This window comes from Coenobita brevimanus, chromosome 69, assembly GCF_032717465.1.
Source record: "Coenobita brevimanus isolate Jiangsu-jjx chromosome 69, ASM3271746v2, whole genome shotgun sequence".
Taxonomy (NCBI): domain Eukaryota; kingdom Metazoa; phylum Arthropoda; class Malacostraca; order Decapoda; family Coenobitidae; genus Coenobita; species Coenobita brevimanus.
The window spans coordinates 4807935-4835560 of NC_137022.1; the positions used below are offsets into that span (position 1 = coordinate 4807935).

The window sequence follows — 27626 nt, forward strand, 5'->3', positions numbered from 1 at the left end:
ATCTCTTGAAGGCTACTGATAATCTTTGTGTTCACATGTCACAAATGAGCAGAACTGCAAAACGTTGGATCCAGTATTGCCAACAGGCATCTTTGATGTGCTTGTACCTTCATGCTGAAAGAACAGGAGACTGGTATCTTCATTTGTATTGTGTGAAGGAAATGCTAACACACTTTCATGCAGCTGGGCATTTGGCTTATGCCAAATCAGCACACTTATACCTGCAACAGATGAGTGAACTGCAGGAGAAGATGCTCGAGAATGAGCTGGAGAAACTGACAGATAAAGGTTACTTCACTGTATGTCGATCTAACCAGCCATGGACTGGAGATGAAAGACTTTCCTATCGCCTGGTCAGAGTATACTCCAGTCTGGAGTATACTCTGACCAGGCGATAGGAAAGTCTTTCATATGATCTTTTAAGAGAGCAGGAAGTATTACTCATGGCTGTGGCATCACACAGAGCACACTAGCAAAGTGGGTGTCTGCCCTACCCAGCTGTACTCCAGTCTGTAATGCTCTGGAAAAATTCACAGGCATTGAAGGTAGCAGCTCAGAACAGCATAAAGAGTTCAGACCATCAAGGGAAAAGAAAGATAATGAAGACATTGGCACCTTCATTAAACAGAGCAGTGGCGCGTAATTTAAACAGAGAAGTGGCGGGTAAATTAAACAGAGACGCGGCGCGAAATTTAAACAATGGGCTCCCGTAGTCAAAGAGAAGATTGGAATTTAAATGTATGTCCTCGTGTACTCGATACTCATAAATACGAGCTGCTGCCTTCTAATTGTCTTCATCTCGTGGGATGTAAATTCACTGGATGTGTGTGTGTGTGTGTGTGTGTGTGTGTGTGTGTGTGTGTGTGTGTGTGTGTGTGTGTGTGTGTGTGTGTGTGTCAGAAACTGGGGACAGACAGGACTTTGCAAATACTGACAGTCTGTTTTAAATGACCATCACGTATTCGACAGCCATTTTATTCAAGCATTCTTGTACTTCTTGCCAGGTAAAAGGATCAGGATGCTTGTGATGTGGGTATCATTGGTGCTGCTGGTGACGGCATGGTTATACTCAAGATGGCGTCACAGCTACTGGGCCAGCAGAGGCGTTCCATCCCAACCCGCTCTCCCCTTCATCGGCCACCTCCACCAGACCATGTCACCCTTGAAATATCGCTGGCTGTCCCTCGACAAAGTGAGACATTAACTAGAAGCACTTGGTATCCTTTCTCAGATGAGGTGATTTTGGCTTAAACCTCTCATAAACCACTGATAAGACAACCCCTAGCTGTCTAGCTGAGCAAATCCATCAACCACAGACAAGCAACCACCCTAACAGAGCCATCCTGTTTAGTGAACTGATCTTCCCCTGCAGTGGATCTCCTCTCACCACAGCAAGGCACGGGGAAGACTGTGGAGGATTGGTTCTCGGATGGATGCCGCATTTGCGTTACTCCACCCAGTTATTAGGAAGTAGACTTCACTTCGCACTCTTATGTGGTTATATGGTTATCACATATCACTGTAAATTGTGTCTTAGGCTACAGGAAACAATTAGGCTTGTCACTCAGTGTAGAGCCACCTGGAGCGGAAGGAAGAGTAATAAAACGGGACAGGAGTGAAGAATAAGAGAGAAGAGCATACACAGAAAAGAGTGATAAAGCTGAAGGAAGAAAGAGGCAGCACAACATTAAGTAGAGTAGACTGTAGCACCAGTCGGGCAGGGCAGTACTCCCAAGGTGGGTGGAAAACTGGTGACAGGGAGAGATGGAGTTCCAGTTTCATCAGCCCTCAGGACTAGTTCCCGACCATCCCCCTATGCTAAACCTTTTCAGTGTTTCAGTAACACAGAGAGTAGGCCAGCATGCTCTCTAATACAAGCTTCTCTAACTGTCTACAGCAAACTACATGCACAGTACACACTACACTTCTATCTATCTATCTATAGCCCGACGCCCTAATCCCGCAAAGGGTGGCCACAGACAAAACGCCTCCAAGGCGCTCTGTCACCCACCATTTGACTACCCTCCCCGAAACTCACTCCTCCTCCCTCATATACCTCTCAACTCCATCCCTCCACCTCATCCTCGGTCTACCCCTCCCTCTCCCTCCCTCCACCTCACCTACATACAGCCTCTTAGTCAGTCTTTCATTCTCCATTCTCTTCTTATGTCCAAACCACCTCAGTGTATTTCTCCTAATCTTCTCAACCACATCCACATCCACCCCACAACGTTCCTTCACTTCTTCCTTCGCCAACCTGTCCCTCCATGTAACTCGACATGCTCCTCTCAAGTAACTCATTTCCACTGCTCTCACTCTTGACTTGTTCCCCTCTTGCAAGGTCCACGCCTCGCTTCCATACGTCAGGGTAGGGATCACTATACTATTATGCAGTGACTTCTTAACTTCCATACTCACCTCCCTATTTCTCATCACTGCTTTCAGGGAACCAAAAACCTTCCTTCCTTGCTGTACCCTTTCACGCACTTCATCCCCCAAAGTTCCATCCTTATTCATCACACTACCCAAGTACTTGAATGCACTCACATTCTCCATATCCTCACCATCCAACCTCACTGTACATTCTGTGACTTCATTCCTCTCAAACACCATAACTTTACTTTCGTTTACATTAACTTTCAGCTTCCTCCTCCTACACACTGTCCCAAATTCATTCACCAAACCTTGCAACCCCCATTCGTCTTCACTCAACAACACTGTATCATCAGCAAACAGCAACACTGGAAGCTTCCAAATCTCACCCTCATTCATTAGAGCCACCCCCACATCCACTGCCCTACCTTGTACCTCCTTTACAACCCCATCCACGTATATATTAAACAGCCATGGAGACATCACACAACCCTGTTTTAGTCCCACATTGAGATCAAAGAACTCACTCAGCTCACCATCCACTCGCATCGTAGCCCTAGCTCCTTCGTACATACTCTTCAAAGCACTCAATTTCCCCTCCACTCCATATATTCTTAAGACCTTCCACATACCCTGCCCATCTATTCTGTCATAAGCTTTCTCCAAGTCCATGAAGGCAGCATACACTCTTTCCCTTCTCTAGATACTTCTCCACTAAACATCTTAGAACAAATATCTGATCTACACATCCTTTTCCCTTCCTAAATCCCCCTTGTTCTTTTCCAACTAGCTCCAGTGTCATATGCCTAACCCTATCAATGAGTATTCTACCATATATTTTAACAGTCACACTAAGAAGGGAAATACCCTTATGGTTACCACATACTTCTCTCTCCCCTTTTCCTTTGTATAAAGGAACAATTATACCTGCTCTCATGTCCTCTGGAACCCTTCCCTCTTCCCAAGCCAATCTACACAAATTCCATATCCACTCCACAACAATCTCACCCCCATACGTCAGCATTTCACCACACACTCCATCAATTCCTGGGGCCTTTCCCAGCTTGATCTTCATTGCTTCCACTAATTCTGCCCTACTGATCTCTTCCTCCCTTCTCTCATCTCTTCTTCTCCCAGCCATTTCCCAAGCACTCATACTCACACTGCTCTCACTCTCTACATTCAACAAATCCTCAAAGTGCTCCTTGCATCTCCTCAATTTCTCTCTCTTCTCCACCAACAACCTATTATTCCTATCTTTCACTCCCCTACTGTTTCCCCTTTCACACTGCCTTACTTTCTTTACCTCCTTCCAAAACAAATTCTTACTCTCCCTCCATTTCTCACTCAGATTCCTCCCAAACTCTTCATCCACTTTCTTCTTACTTTCCTTCACCAGTCTCTTCACCTCCTTTCTTCTGCTCACATATACCTCTCTCTTCTCTCTCTCATCTTTTCCCCTACCTCTACTCGCTTACCATTCACTATATGCCTTCCTCTTTTGTTTCACAGCTCGTTTCACCTCATCATTCCACCATGTTGTCCCTTGCACACCCTTGCATCTCCTCCTCACTCCACAAACCACCTCACACGCTGTGCCTATCTCTTCCGTGAATATCTTACATACATCTTCCACCCCTTCCATCTACTGTAGCTCATACCTTCCCAATCTTTCTTTCACTATGCTCTTATACTCTGCCATTTTCTCATTATCTTGCAAATTCTCCACTCTTCTCACAGGAGCTGCTTCCTCCTGTCTTCCCCTTCGTCTCCTCAACCATTTTCTTTGCAGCTTTACCTTGGCTATCACTAAATGATGGTCCAAGACTCCATTCCCCCACTCTTTCCACACTCTTGCATTCAACACTTGTCTTCTCATTCGCTCATCAGCACACACGTAGTCTATCATTGCCTTTCGTTCAGCAAGTTCACCATCCATCCTCCTCATTACTCTCCATGTATACCGGTGGATCATCTTATGCTGAAAGTAGGTGTTGGCTATTGCCAACCCCTTGCCAGCACAGATGTCCACCAAAGCACTACCATTCCCATCTACTTCAGCTGGCACACCCCACTGACCAACCACTCCATCCACTCATATATTCCCAACTTTGCCATTCATGTCTCCAATCAAAAGCACTCTCTCTCTCCTCTCAAATTGGTCCATACATGCTTCTTCTACACTTCCTTTTCCAAATTAAAAGAAAAATGGTGCATTTAGAACTTGCCTCGGGTTCCTCAGGGGGGGGGGGACCACAGATGCCCCCACCATCCTCCCCTCTCCCGATGACGACTCTATGAGTTGCCTTGAACCACTGTCTGACTCACTTCTTCTTCGTTTCTGCAGCATTTGGGGCCTTTCCTCTAACGTTCTCTCTGTTGAACATCATCTCTCCTCTTCTAAACCTCACCTTCTCTTTTTAACCCCTTAACCACGGGGATGTCGGAAGCGTGCCGTGCCCGTCCCGCGTGGATAATTGCGGTCCAACTGACTTTTTAAAAGTATTTGCCAAAAATCAGGTATTAGTCATAGAATATTATAATTAAATATGCTTATGGCACATACCTTCAGCTTTCTCCTGGGATGTTTGTTGAGCCTCCTTCTACTACTGTAGGACTTGTGGAGACTTCTGCAGTTGGGTAATGAGGTCTCCACTTTACACTTCCTGATACCCTGTAACATGGTTACCACTGCCTGATATTATCACTACAAACACTATTCTATGATTTTCATGTGGTTTGGAATCCATATTAAAAAAAAAAATAACACTGTGAAATCAATGTAAAGAATGAGCGCATACAAGCTTTCCACCCATACTCGTTCCCCGCTGGTATTCTGAGGCAGAGCTGTCATTTATTATTTATAAACACACTTACACTTTATATTCCTAGTACTTTACTACACTTATTTATATATATACCATAATTACCCACAAGTTTCCTTCACTACTAGTAGTTTATTTTCACTCCAGGCATTCACCTTCTTGTTCAGTAAACTAGCGTAGAGAGTGAAACTTTCACATTCACTGTCATTACTCCAAGAATTTATACTCATACTCTTATATTAGTAATTATTTACATTTCTATTTATATTGTCTATTTCATTTCCATTATTTACATTTCTATGTCATTTACACTATGTTATGCACTGTCACTTACAGTAACTAAGGGTTCCTTTCCCTTGGAGCCAGGACAAACTTGGGACACTCAAGCACTCGTGCTGGGAGTTTCTGTCACCATTTCCTCCACTGGCTCATCACACGATTCATCAGAAAGATCGTAATCACTGTCCATCATTATCATGGATAAATTAGCCAGTTCACGTTCCACAGCAGAATCACTTAGTCCTTTACCCCTTCCCACACGAGGTTTAGTAGGGGTAGAGGTCACAGGGCCCTTTGCAGTGGGCTCAGAAGCGGCAGAATTGGACAGGCGTGAATCCGACATGGTTTCACCTCGAAAGACGACAGTAAACTGAATGATGTAGTGTATTATGGGCTGGGAAGGGTTGACAATGTCAGCGTGGTGACAGCTGCTAAGTTATATGCTGTGAAATGATTGGCAGGAAATCTAGACAATACATAATAAATTAGATAGTTCCAGGTAAATGTAAATACCACTTAGGCTTCTCCCTTCCTTTCTTATATATATTTTTATTACCAGAATAGGTCATACGGCACATTTCAAGGGGAAATAAACAGGGAAAATTAGTGAACGAGTGCACTTAGGGTGTTGCCAGGTGATAATTAGCCCATTCCAGGTGTATAGCAGTATCAATTACCATCTCACTTTTTTATATATATATATATTATATTGTATAAGAATAGGGCATAGGGCACATTTCAATGGATGAAATGAGTGGAAATATCCAGGCAGGATTTGCATAGCTTGGCACGGCTGGGCAGTTGGGAGGAGAGGGTAATGGAGGAGAGGTAAGGAGGGGAGTCAAGGACAGGAAATATGGCTAAATTGTCAACAATGGATGGGAGTACCAATGACATTATCAGCGCTGACTGTAGCAGGACACTTGCAGTACTGACAGATGATACAAGCCACCAGTTGAAAGCCTGTGCGAATTCAAAATAACACAGAATCACAAAAGTGACACTCCGCGGTATGATCCCTTGCACCCGAGTGTCACGAAAGTGACGCCCTGTGGTTAAGGGGTTAACCGAGACTCAGCTGTCTGAGGCAACTGACAGCAAACTCTTCTCTGTATCCTCCTACTTTTTCTATACTCATTTTAAAGCCGAAGGTCACTGTTGTGCATATGTACGCAACGACTTATCTTGCTCTAATGTTCCTGAATTTGATTCTTCTGAATTCCCTATACTCTGGCTTCGGCTTTCCTGTCATTCTCTGACTAAATATATCTGTACTGTTTACTTATCCCCTAATTATACTATCAAAAATTCTTCGACTATCTTACTTCTACGATGGAACACATTCTATCCATTTCTCCTTCCCCTGAAATCTCCATTCTAGGAGATTTCAATGTTCACCACCACCTTTGGCTCTCTTCTCCTTTCACTGAACGCCTTGGAGAGCTCTAACATACTTGACCTCTTCCTTACAACTAATCCTTCTGCTTGCACTGGTAATCTTTTCTCTCCGTTGGGCTGCTCCGATCACAACCTTATCACCTTAACCTGTCCTATCGCTTCAGTATAGCCTATGGACCCTCCACAGAAATGGCGACTGTGGCACTTTGGAGCTGCAGATTGGTAGGCCCTCAGGCAGTACTTCTTTGATTTTCACTGGAATGATTATTGCTTCCATGGCCGGGAGCCATCTGAGTGTGCCTTGTGCATTACGCAGGTTATTCTCTCGGGCATGGAAGCATACATTCCTTTCTCGTGTCCTTTGAGTAATGCAAGAAAGCCTCAATTTAATTGAGGTTGTTAAAATGCTGTCCGCAACAAGGAGAGAGCTTATAAAAAGTACCAGCACCAACCCACTCCTGAATCACATCTTTTTTATGTTTCTGCCCAGAATCATGCTAAGTCTGTTCTTTGCCCTGCTAAAGATAATTTCATCTGCACTAAATGCTCTCAACTCTCCAACTCGAATTCTTCCCACTTCTTCTGGTACCTTACCAAAAACCTTTCTAGCATCTTTACTTCATCATCCTTCTCTCTTCTTTTCTACTCTGATGGCTCAGTAGCTATTTCTTCTACTGATAAAGCAGATCACTTTGCTAAGACTTCCTCCTCCAGTTCTACCTTACATGATTCCGGTGCTGTTCCTCCATCACTTCCCCCCTCTTACTTCCCCATGGCTGACATTAAAATTTCTTCAGCTGATGTATTTTCTGCCATCATTGGCCTCAGTACTAACAAGGCATATGTGCCTGGTGGAGTCCCTCCTGTTCTGCTTACACCCTGCCTAGGTAAACTTTTACGCCTTTGTCTTTCAACTTGTACCTGTCCTTCTTGCTGGAAGTTTGCTCTCATTCAGCCAGTTCCAAAGAAGAGTGTCTTTTCCCAACCCTCTAATTATCGTCCAATTATTTTAACATCCTGTGTCTCAAAAGTTTTTGACTCTATACTTAACAGAATAATATTAAAGCACCTTTCTTATCACAACCTTTTTTCTGATCGTCAGTATGAGTTCTGTCAGGGACACTCCACTGGCGATCTTCTCATCTACCTTTCAGACTCCTGGTCATCCTCCTTTCGGGACTTTGGCGAAAGCTTTGCCATTGCACTTAACATCTCACATGCTTTTGATTAAGTCTGGCACAAATCTTTAATTTCCAAACTGCCCTCTTACGGTTTCTATCCTTCTATCTGTGTCTTCATTTACAGCTTCCTCTCTGGTCATTCTGTACCCGTTGTTGTAGACGTCCATCATTCTTCTCCTAGATCTATTAACAGTGGTGTTCCTCAGGGCTCTGTTCTATCACCAACTCTCTTCCTTTTATTCATCAATGATCTAAGCTGTACATCTAACCCTATCCACTCGTATGCTGATGATTCCACTCTTCACCTTTCCATTTGGTTCCCGCAACGTCCATCCCAGCAGTTACTTCAACAAACAAGGGATGAGGCTATGGCACTCCTAATGTCTGACTTGGCTCGTAACTCTGACTGGGGTAAAAGTAATCTTGTTTTTTTTAATGCATCTAAGACTCAATTTTTACACCTATCAACCCGACAGAATCTCCGACAGGAGTACCCACTAAACTTTAATAATCCAGCTCAATGCAGCAGCATCCTTGAACATACTTGGGGTTTGATTCACTCGAGATTTATCTTGGAAAGATGATACTACATCTCTGGTAAAATCTGCTTCCAAGAGATTAGGTGTGCTATGCCGATTCCGTACCTTCTTTACCCCTGCACAATTGTTGACTTTATACATGGGATTTATTCGCCCCTGAATGGAGTGCAACTCTCATGTGTGGGGAGGCTCCCCACATACAGCTCTTCTTAACCCACCACATGCCAGTGCCATTTTAAAACGGTCTGACATAATTCCATGGCCAGTGCCAGTGCTGTTTTAAATTGATAAAAAAGAAAAAACTTCACTGTGACCGGATTTTTCAAGATTCATGGGTAAAAACTGGCAGGCACGTAAGGTAACTATTCCTCTACCATCCTTCAGGCTGTCAAGGCCATACACTTACTCGCTCCCTCCCTCACGCTCGCGCTGCCTCACTCTGCCTGTGTGTCTCACCCAATGCTGACATAGTGAAGGCATTTTGTAAATATTTTCATGTAAGTGTAAGTTGTAAATAATTTCTTGTAAGTGTAAGGACTATATAGTGAAGTCAACTTGTGAATACCTTCTTGTAAGTGCCGGGACTGTGCGTAATGAAGTCAGGTTGTATTGTACCTATCTTCAGGTAAGTGTAAGATAATGCATTCACAGTGAGAAAGACACGCAAATTGTGATAGATGCTGAAGTAATAAGTTATCAGAAAAGTGTGCTGAACATTGCTATACCTTCCCATCATAAATACCTGAGTATGCCTTACATGGAAAATGGCTTTCTCTCACGTACATGGTGAACATGAGAGAGCGGCTATACCTGTACACGAGTATGCAGGACTCAATAAAACTAATTTCCGAGCCTTGGTGAGCATTTTAATGGCGAGATTCGTTGTTTCCACATCAAAATTTATCATTTTAGCAAAAAAAAAGATCGAAAAATGGCTGGCACTGCGGGTGACCCATAGGGCTAAAAATAGCCGGCATGCAGCGGGTTAATAGGGTTGAGTCAAAGGCATTTCGTCTCATTAACTCTGCTCCTCTTACTGGCTCCCTTCAACCTCTGTCTCTTTTCCCCACTGTTGCCTCTTTATCTCTTTTCTATCGCTATTTCCATGGTCATTGCTCCTCTGAACTGTCTGCTTGCATCCCTCCACCTCTACGACGGGTGCGCAACACCCATCTAGCAATAAACTCTCATCTCTTTTCTGTCCAGCTCTCTAATGCAAGTGTTAACCGTTACTTCCAATCCTTCATTTATGCAACAGGTCAACTTTGGAACTGTCTCCCTCTGTCTGTATTTCCTACTTCCTATGATCTCCAGTCTTTCAAACGCAGTGTATCCAGGCATCTCAAAATGAACAGATCTTGAATTTGGCTCTCTTTTGTTTTTTGTTTTTTTAGGAGGAACTGTTTTGTGGGATCATAGCCTTTTGTTCCTTCTTCCTCGCATAAAAAAATAATATAGTGAGTAGATGATAGCTGCCACCACGTATCAATAGCCTCTCTGTCTTGAATACCATATACTGCCACACAATGCTTGAGTGTCCTCATATTAACCTGCCACGTCCTGGCAGATTTTTCACCACTGACCCCTCCCAATCTCGGCAGATTTTCGAAAAGTTTTTTTCTGCTAAAATCTCTGCTTTTTATGAGAAACATCGAAAATTCAGAGAGAAAGTGCTCAGTTGAGTTTAGAAATACCAAATACAGGTAACAGATCCCTCACCTTGGTACTGTGTTCTCTCAGGCCAGGGTCCAGAAAAGACGTTTTCTTGGGAGGGGCAGCTATTCCAAACCACTCATTATACATAAATATTTATTTTTTGGTACAAATTTGTATGCAGTACAAGAGTATATTGGTTTTCACACAATAAAATAGGTGATATAAGCGTTGTTCACTCACCAAAAACATCAACATATGGCACCTTCCTATATGACATTACCGCCTCATCACTTCTTGTTTCTTCCTCTGGCTTCTTTCTTCCTTTGTCCTCCACCCCAGGAATCACTTTTGCCTTGAATTTCGTCATTAGAGAGACCGTGGTGCGACATGTCTATTCTTGCCAGATCACAGCTAACAGGTGAGGTGCCAAGAAAATGGCACGTGAGGGGGAGGGGGGGTCAGGTGGGGTCAGGCATTATCCCCACCTACCATTGGGTAGAGGAAGGTCTCTCACATGTGCCTACCAAAAATCACCCGTGAAACTTGAAAAATGTGCAAATGATGGACCTCGCAATTGCAAAATGTATGGATACGTTGTCGGGTGTCACAGTGACAAAACGTGGCAAAGTATCCATAAGTTGTCGGAATGCCTCAGGTTAAGACACAGAGTCAAAGACATGGCAGTATAAAAGGTTAAAAAATTAAATCCACTGAAGTGTCTGTGTGTGTGTGTGTACCCAGTCCCACATTTGCGACTTAATACTAGCTGGTATGGATTTATTCATACCAAGTCAACAGTTCACTAAAAGATCAAACTCTCCAAAATGGTTTGATGGCAACTGTGCCAGAGCAACAGCCCAAAAGTCATTAGCATATAACTCTTAAAATCAAAAACATCTGAATCACTCTCCCACTTTAAAATTGCTAGAAATCATGCAAAAGCTGTATTAAATCTATCTAAATCAAACTTTCTTCAAAAGGAAGCATCAAAACTACTTAACAACCCTAATGACAATAGAATATTCTGGTCAGCTCTTAATTCTTTCAATAATAACTTTAACAAGTCATCTTCCATTCCCCCACTAAAATCTTCAGATGAAGACATTACAAATGACCCACTTGGGAAAGCAGATATCCTTGCCAGTACCTTTGCCAGAAACTCCACCATAGATGATATCAGCCAGAATGTCCCAGTACTGGAATTTCATTCTCCCGAAATTGCCCCACTTAAAATACAGACAAGATACATAAAATCCATCCTAGACAATTTACCTACCAACAAAGCACCAGGCCCAGATGGAATTCCGCCAATTGTTTTGAAAAAGTGTTCCCCCTGAACTTGCCTCTGTCCTAGCTAAATTATTCAGACTATGCATACATACTTCTTTATTCCCAAATTCTTGGAAAGAAGACAATATCCACCCAGTTCCGAAGAAAGGAAGTTCGTCTGACCCCTCCAATTACAGACCAATAGCTGTCACATCTCTTGGTAAGGTATTTGAAACTTTAATTAATAAGCGCATTGTTAAACATCTTGAATCCAACAACTTAATAAGTGATAGACAATATGGTTTTCGCCACGAAAGATCCACCATTGACATACTCAATCTCTTAACTCATACCATTCATCGATCAATTGATGTTTTTGGAGAAACTCATGCAGTAGCTCTTGATATCTCTAAAGCTTTCGACAGAGTATGGCACCGTTCCCTGCTGTCCAAACTCCCTTTCTATGGACTAACGTCTTTTGTTCCTTTGATTTCTTCATATCTTAGTGACAGGAAAATAAGAGTAAAAGTAGATGATGCATATTCCAATTTCCACTCAATTAACGCCGGCGTGTCGCAGGGATCAGTTCTGGTGCCAACCCTATTTCTGGTTCATATTAATGATCTCTTATCTGTCACCCACAATCCCGTTCACTCATATGCAGATGACTCAACACTACATAGTTCATTCACACTCAGACATCCATTTACAAAGTCTAATATCTCCACCTTTCAACTCAGTACAGCCATCTCCATAAATCAAGATCTATCTACATTCAGTGAATGGGGACAAAACAACCTTGTCTCATTTAATGCTAGTAAAACTAAATATATACAGTTTACTAATAGACAGCTATTGCCAGATTCGTACATTACCTTCAGTGCTACTAATATTCCCATCTCCAAAAGTATTGAAATTCTTGGCGTCTCACTTAACAGTGCCCTCAGCTGGACCTCTCATGTCAGATCACTTGCTAAAATCGCCTCAAAGAAACTTGGATTATTGTACAGAGTCCGTAACTTCTTCGCTAATGAGCAGTTAGCTATAATTTATAAGAGTCTTGTGCGCTCTCAGCTTGAATATTGCTCACCCTTGTGGAATGGTTGTGGAGAGGTTGCATTAAGACAACTAGACAAAATTCAGAACAAAGCTGTTAGAATCATTAACAACCCTGCCATTACATAATAAACTACCTCCCCTGCAAGTAAGAAGGAATGTTGCCTCCCTTGTATTATTTTACATATATTTTTTTGGCAAATGCTAAGATGAAGTTGCATCCATGGTGCCACCTCTCCATGCCTTCTCTCGTGCTACAGGGGCATCTGGTAGCGCTCATGACTGGAATGTCACTCAGACATATTGCAGAACTTCTGCCTGTCAGAATTCTTTCATTCCCCGAACTGCGTCTCTCTGGAACTCGCTTCCCCAGAGTTATTTCCCTCCAAATTTCAACCCACAATTGTTCAAGTCTAACTGTTACAGATATTTTATGAACAGAGGACACCAGTAATCTGGTGTATGGATTATTTTTTTTTTTTTACTCATTTGTTTTTCCTTCCTCCGTTCTGTTATTTATATATATATATATATATAAAAAAAAAAAAAAGATAATAATCATAGCAGGGAGATGGGACTGTAGTTGTAGACTGGTAAGGCACCTCTGTCACCAGTAATGTGGGCTGCTACTAATATAAAATCTTCTAGCATTGGATAGCTCGTTATGGGTTTTATCTTGAGGTAGGTGTTTCTCTGTCTTCCTTGCCCCTCCATCTATCTTGTATCGTAAGTGAAGGTGAGGTATAGACAGTCTGGGGTTAAGAGGTTTTTACTGTGATGCAGGTATGTGATGGAAAGAGTGACATGACCCACGTATTGTCAGTGTGATGGTGAACCTCCAACTCTACCCTATCTCCCAAGCTTCCTTCTCTCCTCACTCCAATCCCCTTCTGCCTTCTCTGGTTCTCTCTGGCTCTCTGACTCTCACCTCAGATTTCCCGGGATATATGACTGGCTGGTTTCCGGCTGGGTGATGTGTGTGTGTGTGTGTGTGTGTGTGTGTGTGTGTGTGTAATGACTGGTACATTTCCATCACGTGACCTAACTGGTATTCATCAGTTACCCCATGTCTCTGATCTATCTATCTATCTATCTATCTGTCTGTCTATCATCCAATCCTACATTGCCCCATGAGGAGCGTAGGAGTCCGGGGCTAGGCAGTTGGTCCCGACATTTAAGATGAGAGTGACCAGCCTCACTCATCCCTGAGTGGAATTACACGAGCAATCAACCCCGACCACCCCTTGGATATAAATTTTCACCTGCTCAATCCGATTGGAGCGCAATAATTACCCACTAAACCACCAGGAGCCAAAATTTGGTTATATAGTTACCACCCAGCGTAGTAAATGGTTTCCTGGTGTACAGGAAACCATTTGGCTTGTCACTCAGTGTAGAGTCACCCACAGGCAGAAGGAAGAGAAAAGAATGAAGGAAAGAAAGACAGAAGAGGGAGTGTAAAGTTGCCCATAGGCAGAAGGACAAGGAAAGAATGAACGAAAGACAGAAGAGGATGGAAGGAAAGAGGGATGGAGAAGAGGAAAGGGCAGACATCCGAGAGCAGCACTACATCGAGTGAGTGGATGGTCAGTTACCCCATGTCTTTGATACATCACAAAATTATGTTTTTGTCATACATTATGTGCTTGCATTCTGGGCTTGGGGATGTGTATGTCTTCCTGAACACCAGACATTACATAGTGTGCTGGTGTTACATATTGTGCTATGACATAAATGCCTATAACTACAGTATTATATGCCTGGAACTATTATATATTATGTTATGACATATTAATGCATATATTCCTTTTTCTTTCTTTTCTCCCTCTTTGTTTTTTTCTAGCTTTAATTTTCAGAAACTCATCCGGTTTTTGGCAATACAGGATTAAAGAGAGGTAAGAATTAGGACTGAATCCATTACTTAGTGTTTGGTTGAGCTGACCTGTTCTCCTGGCAACAACATATTGGTCTTTCACAGAAATACCTGAATCACCAAACTCCTTAAATTTACCAGCCGACTATCTCTTCATAGTTGAGAAAAGTGGGAAAGACAGGGTTTATAACATGTATTTATAGCAGAGCTGGGGACCGCAATCTAAAATTCAACTGTGCAATAGCAATTCTGCAACCTCTGACCCTTACCTTTTGCTACCGCAATTCCGTAATAAACTTGGAATGTGCAGTTCCCCTACGTCAATACCACAACCGCAATCCAGTTTCACAATTTTCAATACAAAGTACACAAATAGGGGAAAATCGATTGGTAATGTTCTATATTACTGTATTAATAATCTATCTATCTATAGCCCGACGCCCTAATCCCGCAAAGGGAGGCCGCAGACAAAACGCCTCTAAGTCGCTCTGTCACCCACCATTTGACTACCCTCCCCCCAACTCACCCCCCCTCCCTCATATACCTCTCAACTCCATCCCTCCACCTCATCCTCGGTCTACCCCTCCCTCTCCCTCCCTCCACCTCACCTACATACACCTTCTTAGTCAGTCTTTCATTCTCCATTCTCTTCACATGTCCAAACCACCTCAGTGTATTTCTCCTAATCTTCTCAATCACATCCACATCCACCCCACAGCGTTCCTTCACTTCTTCATTCTTCAACCTGTCCCTCCACGTCACTCCACATGCTCCTCTCAAGTAACTCATTTCCACTGCTCTCACTCTTGACTTGTTCCCCTCTTGCAAGGTCCATGCCTCGCTTCCATACGTCAGGGTAGGGATCACAATACTATCATGCAGTGACTTCTTAACTTCCATACTCACCTCCCTATTTCTCATCACTGCTTTCAGTGTACCAACAACCTTCCTTCCCTGCTGTACCCTTTCACGCACTTCATCCCCCAAAGTTCCATCCCTACTCATCACACTACCCAAGTACTTGAATGCACTCACATTCTCCATATCCTCACCATCCAACCTCACTGCACACTCTGTGACTTCATTCCTCTCAAACACCATAACTTTACTTTTGTTTACATTAACTTTCAGCTTCCTCCTCCTACACACTGTCTCAAATTCATTCCTCAAACCTTGCAACTCCCATTCATCTTCACTCAACAGTACCGTATCATCATCAAACTGCAACACCGGAAGCTTCCAAATCTCACCCTCATTCATTAGAGCCACCCCCACATCCACTGCCCTACCCTGCACCTCCTTTACAACCCCATCCATATATATATTAAACAGCCATGGAGACATCACACAACCCTGTTTCAGTCCCACATTGAGATCAAAGAACTCACTCAGCTCACCATCCACTCGCACCGCAGCCCTAGCTCCCTCGTACATACTCTTCACAGCACTCAACAATTTCCCCTCCACTCCATATATTCTTAATACCTTCCACATACCTTGCCTATCTATTCTGTCATAAGCTTTCTCCAAGTCCATGAAGGCAGCATACACTTTCCTTTCCTAGATACTTCTCTAGATACTTCTCCACTAAACATCTTAGAACAAATATCTGATCTATACACACCCTTTTCCCTTCCTAAATCCCCCTTCTTCTTCTCCAACTAGCTCCTCTGTCCTATGCCTAACCCTATATACGAGTATGAGTATTCTATCATATATTTTACCAGTCACACTAAGTAGGCAAATACCCCTATGGTTACCACATACTTCTCTCTCCCCTTTACCTTTGTATAAAGGAACAATTATACCTGATTTCCAGTCCTCTGGAATCCTTCCCTCTTCCCAAGCCAATCTACACAACTTCCATATCCACTCCACAACAATCTCACCCCCATACCTAAGCATTTCACCACACACTCCATCAATTCCTGGGGCCTTTCCCAACTTAATCTTCTTCATCTCTTCCACTACTTCCGCCCTACTGATCTCTTCCTCCCTCCTCTCATCTCTTCTTCTCCCAGCCATTCCCCAACCACTTATACTCGCACTGCTGTCACTCTCTACATTCAACAAATCCTCAAAGTGCTCCTTGCATCTCCTAAATTTCTCTCTCTTCTCCACCAACAATCAATTATTCCTATCTTTCACTCCCCTACTATTTCCCGTTTCACACTGCCTTACTTTCTTTACCTCCTTCCAAAACCTACTTTTGACACTTTGAGGATTTGTTGAATGTAGAGAGTGACAGCAGTGCGAGTATAAGTGGTTGGGGAATGGCTGGGAGAAGAGGAGAGGAGGGAGGAAGAGATCAGTAGGGCGGAAGTAATGGAAGCGATGAAGAAGATTAAGTTGTTCCTTTATACAAAGGTAAAGGGGAGAGAGAAGTATGTGGTAACCATAGGGGTATTTGCCTACTTAGTGTGACTGGTAAAATATATGATAGAATACTCATATATAGGGTTAGGCATAGGACAGAGGAGCTAGTTGGAGAAGAAGAAGGGGGATTTAGGAAGGGAAAAGGGTGTGTAGATCAGATATTTGTATATTTTTAAATTGTCGCAAATACTTTAGTGTATTTACTGAAAACTTACCCATTACAATTATCTTCATCAGAACCGAAATTTTGTAAGATACTGACATACTCAGGTGTATATCCATCACTATTTATTTTGTATCAGAGGTTGGGCATACCATGAAAATCTCACAGTACAAATATTAAAATAATATAATCGTATCCTTTAATACAATAATAATGTTATAAAGAAAAGAAATAGCCTTTGTGCCACTTGGGAAAATCATCTGACCAGCAACAGAATGCAGTCCATGAAACTTAAATAGATATATAATTCGTAGAAATTTGCTTACTCTTTCAGATAATAACTCAGTACGACCATTAAACAAAAAAATATAAAAGTATTTTCAATGATCACCATTACATTAGCCCATAAGATCATCATCTGTCAAATTGTGGAACCACTGTGCATAGTTAGCAATGCGTGCCATAAAATTTACTGCCACACTGGCTTATAGTATATAGTATCTTATCGTATCAAATAATTTTTCCTGGTATTGCCCATCCCTGCTGCTAACTGATGCAGTGAGGCCTAGCCCACCACCGCTGCTGGCCGGGAATCCTGTTCAAGCTCGATATTCATGAGTCATGCTGTAGCATGTACTAACCAACATCGACCGCCATGTGGGAGGTTGCGCACTGGATTGCGATAGCGGAAGTACTTCCGTAATGCAATACCGCAAGTTTGTATGATTTTGCCGCAATCGCAGTTTCACAACTGAAATCATGCGGTCCACTATTGTGGAAATCGCGGATTGCAGAAGTGATTGCAGATGTGTCCAGCTCTGATTTATGGTTACATCATTCCGTTATATCTCTTCTGTATCCTGCCTGCTTTCAGTGACAGCACCTCTGTTCTGTCATGTCCTCTTTTCTATCGTCCTATTAAAATATTCATGTATTATGGTGCCTATGTTAAGAAACTGTATTTAAAAGTGACAAGTTACAGGGGATTGTCTTAACTAAAAAAGAAGTTACTAATCACAGTTACTTATGTCCAAAGACACTGATCAAGATTTTTATTCTGATACCAGGGAAGCTTCCGGTGCATGGTATGTTATATAAATACTTTTGTGAGCTTATGTAACCATCATACTTTACGGGGGCTGAAAGTTATTTATTTTTCTTCATTTCAGATGTACCACACCTACAAGAGCAGTCCCTGCTTTGGCCTGTATGATGGCTTCAGTCCCATGCTGATGGTGTGTGATCCGGACATACTCAAGAACATACTCGTAAAGGACTTTGATCATTTCATGAACAGGGGGGCCTTTCGTGGGAACCAACCCGACAGCTACATGAGTAACATGCTGGGAAGTAAGAGGGATCAGGAGTGGAAAGTCTTGCGTGCTGTCGTGTCCCTGACGTTCTCCACTGGGATGATTCGAAGGATGTTCCCGCATGTGTTTGATATTGTTGACACATTTGTATCTTCCTGCCTTAGAGATGCAGAAAAGAATCCGTCTGTTAACGTGAAGGACAAAGCTGGACGCTTCAGCTTGGACAGTATCGCATCTTGTGCCTTTGGCATCGAATGTAACTCTCTCACACAGGAAAACTCTCTTTTCTTCCAAAAATCAGAATCTTTTTTGGCTGCATCGTCACTGTTTGCGTGGAAGCTTATTGTGATGAGGAACTGGCCAAGACTGTTCAATGCTTTGGGCCTGAAGGAGGACTCAGGGGAGGTGGGGTTCTTCCGAAGTGTAGGAGAGGAGATCATCAGGGCCCGCCAAGCCGGCGAAAAGAGGGGGGACTTCCTTGACCTTTTACTGGAGGCGCGGGCTGAAAACTCTGACACCACCACTGCCTCCGCTAAGCATGGTGATTGATCTTTGCGTTTTATTACTACGCTATCTCTTCATAGGTCCTTTTGCTGTACCATATCTGTAAAAGTTTCATCTGCGGTGCAAGTGATGTAATCGGGAGTACACTAGGACCATGAAAGTGATGCCCCAGGTTTGATTCCTGGGCCAATTCTGTGATCTTTGGGGAAGGTCTATTTTATCCTGTCCTATTCCTACTTAGACCTCATATAGGGACCATATATTGACCTGGATGGTAAATTTGACGACAGTGTTTTGGTGTCTAGGGAAAACTGAGACTTGATAAACCTGAATGACTGTCTTATTGGCTCTTCAGTTGCCAATAGTCATTACACTTTCTTGTTCACACTAACTCGCCCAAGACAAACTCTGAATTCCCAAGTTTTTGCACACCTTCATTTTTCCCCAAATCGTTGATGGTTCTCTCTCTCTCTCTCTCTCTCTCTCTCTCTCTCTTACATCATGTCCATTTTGCACACCTCTTTATTTTCTATCTACCTAGCTTTTCCCAGACTCCTTAATCCCGTAAGGGGTAGCCACTAACAAATCGCCTCCAGGTCGCCCTTTCCCCCGCCATTTCGCTGCCCTTCCCCCAGCTCGCACCCCCCACTCTCATATACCTCTCCACTCCATCCCTCCATCTCACCCTCGGCCGCCCCTCCCTCTTCCCCCATCCACCTCACTCACACACATGCCTCTCATTAGTCCCTCGCTCTCCATCCTCCCCACATGGCCTTTTACCATACCAAATATTCCAGCAGAAAATGAAAGTGGAAAGGGATTTTTAAAGGTTAATTTTCCACCCTGGGGAACAAAATACATCAGGTGTTAATAAGAAGCTTCAGATTAGGTCCTTAATTGCTTTCCAGTGGCAATATTGTCCATCTTGTCTGTCACCTTATGGAAGACAACTGCATTTCCTTCATCTCCGTCGTCTTAAGTGCTTAGACCAATGGTAAATCTTAGAAAGTTCTTAGAGGTGTTACCAAGTGTTGATTTAAGTCACATTCTTCAACAAAAATAATTTAATTAGTCAGGGCAGCCTCAGGCGCCAGCAGCCAGCATCACAACCAGAAATACAGCAATCAAAATAATCAGTTACTCGTGTGTGATAAGTACCTAATAACACAGGAATTTAGCCCAAATGATCCCTGCAAGCCACACTTGACATCAATTCATACTGAGCCAGGTCAATGTCAGGTCATGTGTGTGAGGTCATGTGAGGTCAGGTACTGTTACATTTGTTTACGCCCATGCAGGTTGGTTTGGGAATATCTGAGCCACACTGAATGTAAAAGGTTCTAATCAAGTTCACTTCAGTAATTTTAGGTTCATATAAGTTCTTATCAAGTTCGCTTCAGCAATTTTAGGTTCATTTAAGGTAATCTGGGGTCAGTTTCGTCAGTTCATATCCACCTAAGTCCATCCAGGGCAGATTAGGTTCACTTAAATAACTCCACAGGTATTCAGTCTGTTCATGCATCTGGGGGTGAGAGTGGCAGGTATAAATGTGAGAGGAGGGTGTAAGTGTGAGAGGCAGGTGTAAGTGTGAGAGGAGCGTGTAAGTGTGACAGGCGGGTGTAAGTGTGTGAGAAGGGTGTAAGTGTGAGAGAAGGGTGTAAGTGTGAGAGGCGGTGTAGGTGTATTGGAAGGCGGAAAAACTCTGAAATGCAGAGAGAGGGAAAGACTGGAATTTAACCAGGTGTTGTTTGCATAAGGTAACATTTAGCAGAGAGTGTGAGTATGGAAGAGTTTGTGACAGAAAATGAAGAGTGAAAGTGGGAAAATAGAGAGAGAGAGAGAGAGAGAGAGAGAGAGAGCGCAAAACGTTCCTCAGTAAGCACTGATGAGGCAGATGGAGAAGTGAACTGTTTTACGTATGGTTGAGTTGACGCAACGAGAGATTGGACCGAGGCAGGAACGTGAAAGCAGGAGATGGATGGGAAGAATTACGATATTGTGAGGACGTACAACAGCATAATGAGAAAGCAGGTATACCTTACCCTCAGACACCTGCCATCTTATGCTGGAGGAATTAAGACAGGGTCGTTCATAGCTTGAAGATAATACCTTTGGGCTTACAGATATACCAGAAAAAATACCAGTTAAACTATTTTGATCTTAGGACAATCTTAAAGTCAGTTTGGGGATAAATTTTAGCAAGATTTCGAAATAATGTCGTCCAAAATTTCATCCCCCATGATTGATTCCAAATTTATATAAAGAAATTCATTTCTAAAGTGGTTTATATTTTGGTCTCGTCCACTGCCAGTCCTCACTGACAAAGTGATGGTGGCGCAGGTCATCATGTTCCTGATGGCTGGCTACGACACCATCGCCTGCGCTGTGGCCTTCTCCTCACACCTCCTTGCCAAGAACCCAGAGCCCCAGCAGCGCCTTCGTCAGGAACTTGAGGAACTGGTGAAGAAGGAGGGGAAGCTGACCTACCAGGGGATCATGGAGGCCAAGTTCCTGGATGCCTGCGCTATGGGTGTGTATTAAATGTGATGTATTGTCTTGTGTATTAAATTTGTGCTGTATTTCCTCGTGTATTAAATTTATGGTGCATTCTCTCATATATTGAATTTGTGTTGCAATTTCTCGACCCCTTGATATTGAGATTCTCATATTGTTTGATCTTCCGCTATCCCATCAACATGTCAATCATTTTCTCGCTGTACCCTATCTCAGACAAGGTTGGATCGAGTTAGAGCACATCTACCTCTTGCAAATCAGCTGAAAGACGTGTGTGTGTGTGTTGGTGCCTTCAAGATATCGAGTTTACAACATGCCTTTGACGTAACTCCTAGGCCCAGGAGAGATCATGTGTGTGTCCAAATTAATCCTTATAATTCTGGGCGTCTTCCCAATGGGAGTAGTTGAATGAAGAGTGAAACCGCGTGTTTCAAATTTACGCCTGTCTCGAGTAAAGAGGGCTATGTCTGATTTGATTGGCGAAAGAGTCATTCAGCTTTATCTAAACCAAAATCCCAGGGAGTATAGATATTACTGGAGCTGAGCTGTTGACTGCTAAGATAGAGAGACAAACTGATAGACAGATAGACAGATAAAGAGTATACCAAGGCAGTCATGGCAGTTTACATTGGTTTCTCTCTTTCCTTTACAGAGTCCCTGAGGATATACCCGCCAGCGCTGTTCGTGGACCGGATGTGTACCAAGGATTACAGGTGAAGACAGTTGTACATGATGAACAAGAGAAGTAGATGATGAACAAGAGAAGTGTACGGTGAACAAGAGATGTAGATGGTGAACAAGGGGTGTAGATATTGAAGTGTGTGGGATGAGAAAAGAAGACCATTTTAAAACAAGGCGTGAAAGAAAGAAATAATATGAACAAGTAAATAGGAGCACGCAAAGTACGGATCAGTGAACACTTAAGAATGAACACGTAAGACCACTTAGAGATGAATAGATGAAGATGAACACTTGATGAACACCTGAGGAAAACTTAATGATGAACACGTAAGAACCATATATATGTAGAATCATGGTGTGCAGCTGTAATAGTAGTAGTAGTAGTAGTAGTAGTAGTAGTAGTAGTACTAGTACTAGTAGTAGTAGTAGTAGTAGTAGTAGACATAGACAGACATATAGTAGATACACATGTTGATGAGTAGACAGACGGAAAGATAGACTGATAGGCAGACTTATCGATAACTGATTAAATCCCAAAGACAGTCAAAAGTGTATTCAAGGCATTTACACTCACCTTTCCTCCAGCATCCCTGGAAGTAATCTGCACCTGAAGGAGGGGGACCTGCTGGAGATCCCAGTGTGGAGTCTTCACCACGACCCCCGCTACTGGCCCGACCCTGAGGAGTTCCGGCCTGATCGCTTCCTGCCCGAGAACAAGGTCAACATCAAGCGTTTCACCTACATGCCCTTTGGAATGGGACCCCGGAACTGTTTCGGTGAGGTCATGTTGGGTCGGAATAAGACATGGGGTCAGAATAGGACATGGGGTCAAAATAGGACATTGGGACAGAATAGGACATTGGGACAGAATGGGACATGGGGTTAGAATAAGACATGGGGTTAGAATAAGACATGGGGTCAGAATGAGGCATGGGGTCAGAATAGGGCACGGGGTCAGAATAGGACATTTGGTCAGAATAGGACACGGGGTCAGAATGAGACATGGGGTCAGAATAGGACATGGGGTCAGAATAGGACATGGGGTCAGAATGAGACATGGGGACACGGACATGGCTTCCCTGTGTCCTTTTTACTCTAACTTAGCCTCAACAGTACAGTATACTCCTTTCACTCCAACTTGTCTTACAATTGCCATCTCTCTATCTTGAATATTGAATTTTGGCAAGATATGCAATATATATACTCGTATCTCTCTATTGCCAGACGCCTTAATCCTGTAAGGGGTGGCCACAAACAAATTTCCTCCATGTCGCCCTGTCACCCGCCATTTCGCTGCCCTCCACCCAGCTCACACCTGGAATCTTATATTAATCACGAGGAAGGGCGGTGTTCTAGTATGGTTAGGGAGCTGACTACACCTCTTCCTTACCGATTTATTTCTGATTCAAAACCGTTACTTTATTCCTGTGTGTTACTCAGGAAGCTTAGTAACACCTTTTCCTTACTGATTTATTTCTGATTCTGCTCCGTTACAATATTCTTTTGTGTTATTCATGCAATCTATGTCGATATTGAAAAGACATAAGAAGCAGCCCACCGGATATTAATGAGGAGTTTGGAAATAAATCGCTAAGGAAGAGGGGTTAGGGAGCCTCCTCACCAGAGAGGGATACCGCCCGAAGTGCTATATCAAGAATGCTTTTTTTTTTTTTTTTAAATGAAAAAAGAAGGAACCAAAGGCCAGAAAACCAGCAAGAAGACAAAAATCTGGGCCAAGTTTATGCGAAAGGATTATAGGAAACTTACGAGCAAGTATGTATCGTATCTGTAATTTGTTTTCACGTGAAGGACGAGAATGTCTGACAGATTGACTGACTGACTGACTGATTGACTGACTGACTGATTGACTGACTGACTGACTGATTGACTGACTGACTGATTGATTGACTGACTGACTGATTGACTGACTGACCGACTGACTGACTGACTGACTGACTGACTGACTAACTGATTAACTGACGGACTGATTGACTAATTGACTGACTGACTGACTGATTGACTGGCTGATTGACTGACTGATTGACTGACTGATTGAATGAATGATTGACTGACTGATTGACTAACTGACTGACTGACTGACTGACTGACTGACTGACTGACTGACTGACTGATTGACTAACTGACTGACTAACTGACTGGCTGAAGGATAGATACAAAAATAGACAACGCCAGAACAACACAAATCAAAACAATCTTATAACATCAGATTTCACCCCAAGCCAAGAACACACTATAATGATGCAAGGGAGAATGGAGAATGGTCTGGTGTCTCATATGTTGAGGTAAAAATTGTGTATATACCATTTAAGAAAAAAATGTTCTTGAGCTGTTTTGAAAGAAGGAGAAGGAATCGTAAATATGTTCAAGATATCCACCTCCGTCTTCTCCTCAGCTAAGATTCCCTAACACATCTTCCTTGGCGATTTAGTTTTCTTATTATAGCTTGTCATTGTTTTGTATGGTACATATATCTTTTTTATTTTACACTGCATTGTTGACATAAGCGGCATATTATTATTATTTTTATTATTTGAGAGAGGTGAAGTCAGTGAATGTACAGCGAGATTGGATAGTGAGGAATTGGAAAATGTGAGTACGTTTAAGTACTTGCGTAGTGTGATGAGTAAGGATGGAGGTTTGGAGAGTTAAGTGCTTGAAAGGGTACAGCAGGGAAGAAAGGTTGCTGGTTCTTTGAAAGCAGTGATAAGAAACAGGGAAGTGAGCATGGAAGTGAAAAATTTACTACATGACAGTATTGTGATACCAACCCTTACGTATGGAAGTGAAGCTTGGACGTTGTTGGAAGGACACAAGTCAAGAGTGAGAGCAGTGGAAATGAGTTATTTAAGAGGAGCCTGTGGAGTCACATGGAGAGACAGGCTGACGAATGAGAATATAAAGGAGCGTTGTGGTGTTGATGTGGATGTGATAGGAAACGTTATGAGGAACACACTGAGGTGGTTTGGCCATGTGGAGAGGATGGAGGGTGAAAGACTGACAAAGAGAGTGTATGTGAGTGAGGTGGAGGGGGGAAGAGGGAGGGGGAGGCCGAGGATGAGATGGAGGGATGGGGTGGAGAGGTATATGAGAGAGGGGGGTGTGAGTTGGGAGCAGGGCAGTGAAATGGCGGGGGACAGGGCGCCTTGGAGGCGATTTGTTTGTGGCCACCCCAAACGGGATTGAGGCGTCTGGCAATAGATAGATATATAGATTATTATTATTATTATTATTATCATTATTATTATTATTATTATTATTATTATCATCATCATCATCATCATCATCATCATCCTGAACTTCTTTCCTACATAAGGAAGGGACGAGGTAGGGTCCAGAGAGCAAGGAGAGAGAAGGCACTATAGAGGGAGAAGTATCGACTTCGACTGAAATGGAGCAGACGTCATCCAAGCCTCTGAAGTTCCTTTACAGACGCATTTCAGCTGTTAAGTACACGATATTTCTTCTCCAGCCATGCGGTTCGCCCTGATGAAGACCAAGGTTGCCCTGGCCAAGCTGATCCTGGCAGCTGACCTCAGGATACCGCCAGGTCAAGAAGACATCAAGATGGAAAGATCACCCATCCTGCTTAGGCCTAAGCATGGCGTCTACATCCTCCTCACGCCTCGCAAACACGAATGAGACACATATAAGGCGGTATGCCAGTACGGCTGGGAAGCCATCAAACCCAAAACCCATAAAAAACATAAACACTAAAATATCCATAAATATATCAAAAACAAATTCCCCACCCAAAACCTCACGCCGACCTCAATCTTCACACACACAGACGCCACCCCAATCTCCACACACAGATCAGTTGCCCTTCTATTGTCAACTATGACGATTTCAATGATCTGAGTAAAATTTAAAACTACTTAGAAGTGTTTACAATACAATATTATCTATATAAAAGCACTCAATGGGAAGAAAATGGAAATAAAATGCCTTACCAAAATCATGGACAACCTTCCCATGTCAAATTAGCTCAAGCCAGACTGACCACGAGACGGCGAATTCCGCATCCCTTCCTCCATCCCTCCCCTAGTTCATCCGCTCCCATCCTCCACAGGGGACACTAATCTCAGGGAGGACCAGATATCTCGCTACAACCCTACTCTCCACCAACTTGCCATTTTCCATGACCTTCCTCCCTTCACACTCCTTCTTCCTCCTCCCCTCCTTTCCTCCATCCCCCTCCCTCTCCCCTACTTTTTCCTTTTCCTCTGTTTTCTTTCTTTCCTTTCCCCTCATTCTCCTTCCACCTCTTGTCTCCCTCCAGCTCTTCCTCCTCCCTGAAAAACACGTTTCCTCCATTCCTCCTCCATCCCCCCTCCCTCCTCTTTCCCCCCCTTACCTCCTCCCTACCCCTCCATCCCCTTCTTCTCTCCTTACCTGCACCCTCCGATTCTCTCCTCCCCTCCTTACATTCTCCCTCCTCCTCTTTTCCCCTCAATGCTTCCCCCCCCCCTCTCATTCTTCCAGTCTCTCTTGGTGGTCTGTTGGGTGGGGTACTTCACATTTTGTACATATTATGTAAGTACTTTATACCATCTTGTTTAAGTTGTCCTAATTAGTGTCGACAGCTGACGTATATGGAAGTGTTCCTGACTCGTCTGGTTCTCTTTCATATACTGATGTCCGCTATATTAGTTTGTGCCTCGACTGACAGTCAGCAGGTGATGAGTGCAGGTATGTAATGTAGAAAGGCATTACGTATCTGCAGTCGATGGTGTTCTCTTGATCGAGGTAATTTACCATTAGTGAAGGTTTAGCTATATGTATCTTTAGGATTTAGTAAAGGTTAACGATTTGTCCGTTAGGTTATTAGTATTAGGGTTTTTAGAGTTGGTATTTTTTCTGAAAAATAATGTAATGTTAAAAAAAAAATTAAGAAATAAATAAAATTAACATACATTAAAAATACTTTAAAATATATATATATATATATATATATATATATATATATATATATATATATATATATATATATATATATATATATATATGATCTATCTATTAATCTATTGCCAGACGCCTCAATCCGGTTCGGGGTGGCCACAAACAAATCGCCTCCACGTCGCCCTGTCCCCCGCGATTTCACTGCCCTGCTCCCAACTCACGCCCCCCTCTCTCATATACCTGTCCACCCCATCCCTTCATCTTATCCTCGGCCTCCCCCTCCCTCTCCCCCCTTCCACCTCACTCACATACACTCTCTTCGCCAGTCTTTCACCCTCCATCCTCTCCACATGGCCAAACCACCTCAGTGTATTCCTCCTAACGCTGCCTATCACATCCACATCCACACCACAACGCTCCTTTATGTATATGATGTCCATGTTTATACATATACATATTTGCCTTACTGACCAGGGGCTTCGGCCCAATGCTCGATAGGCACAAAACAAGTCTTTCTAGAATATATGATATTTTAAGGACATTTACACACACACACACACACACACACACACACACACACACACACACACACACACACACACACAGATTGATAGATAGATAGAATGATAGATAGTTTACTGACCACAGTTTCATTTGTCTTTACATTAAGAAAAAAATATATCAACGTATATAGTAAATAAAATGT

General features: G+C 42.9%; 1 protein-coding gene across 1 annotated transcript; it reads left to right on the forward strand.

Moving 5' to 3' along the window:
* Positions 1-1059: 1059 nt before the first annotated feature.
* Positions 1060-25660, forward strand: LOC145406060 (cytochrome P450 9e2-like). Its single transcript, XM_080277246.1, has 6 exons — positions 1060-1236; positions 18158-18842; positions 21117-21335; positions 21972-22032; positions 22586-22776; positions 25491-25660. The coding sequence occupies exons 1-6, from the start codon at positions 1060-1062 to the stop codon at positions 25658-25660; spliced, it is 1503 nt and encodes a 500-aa protein (XP_080133372.1).
* Positions 25661-27626: the final 1966 nt, after the last annotated feature.

What these genes read in the sequence shown, in the direction of transcription:
- LOC145406060 (XM_080277246.1), top strand. Translation starts at nt 1,060, where the DNA reads ATGGTTATACTCAAGATGGCGTCACAGCTACTGGGCCAGCAGAGGCGT. An exon ending in GGTATCCTTTCTCAGATGAG is followed by an intron (nt 1,237 to 18,157) that starts GTGATTTTGGCT and finishes TCTTCATTTCAG; the next exon opens with ATGTACCACACCTACAAGAG. An exon ending in CCTGGATGCCTGCGCTATGG is followed by an intron (nt 21,336 to 21,971) that starts GTGTGTATTAAA and finishes TTTCCTTTACAG; the next exon opens with AGTCCCTGAGGATATACCCG.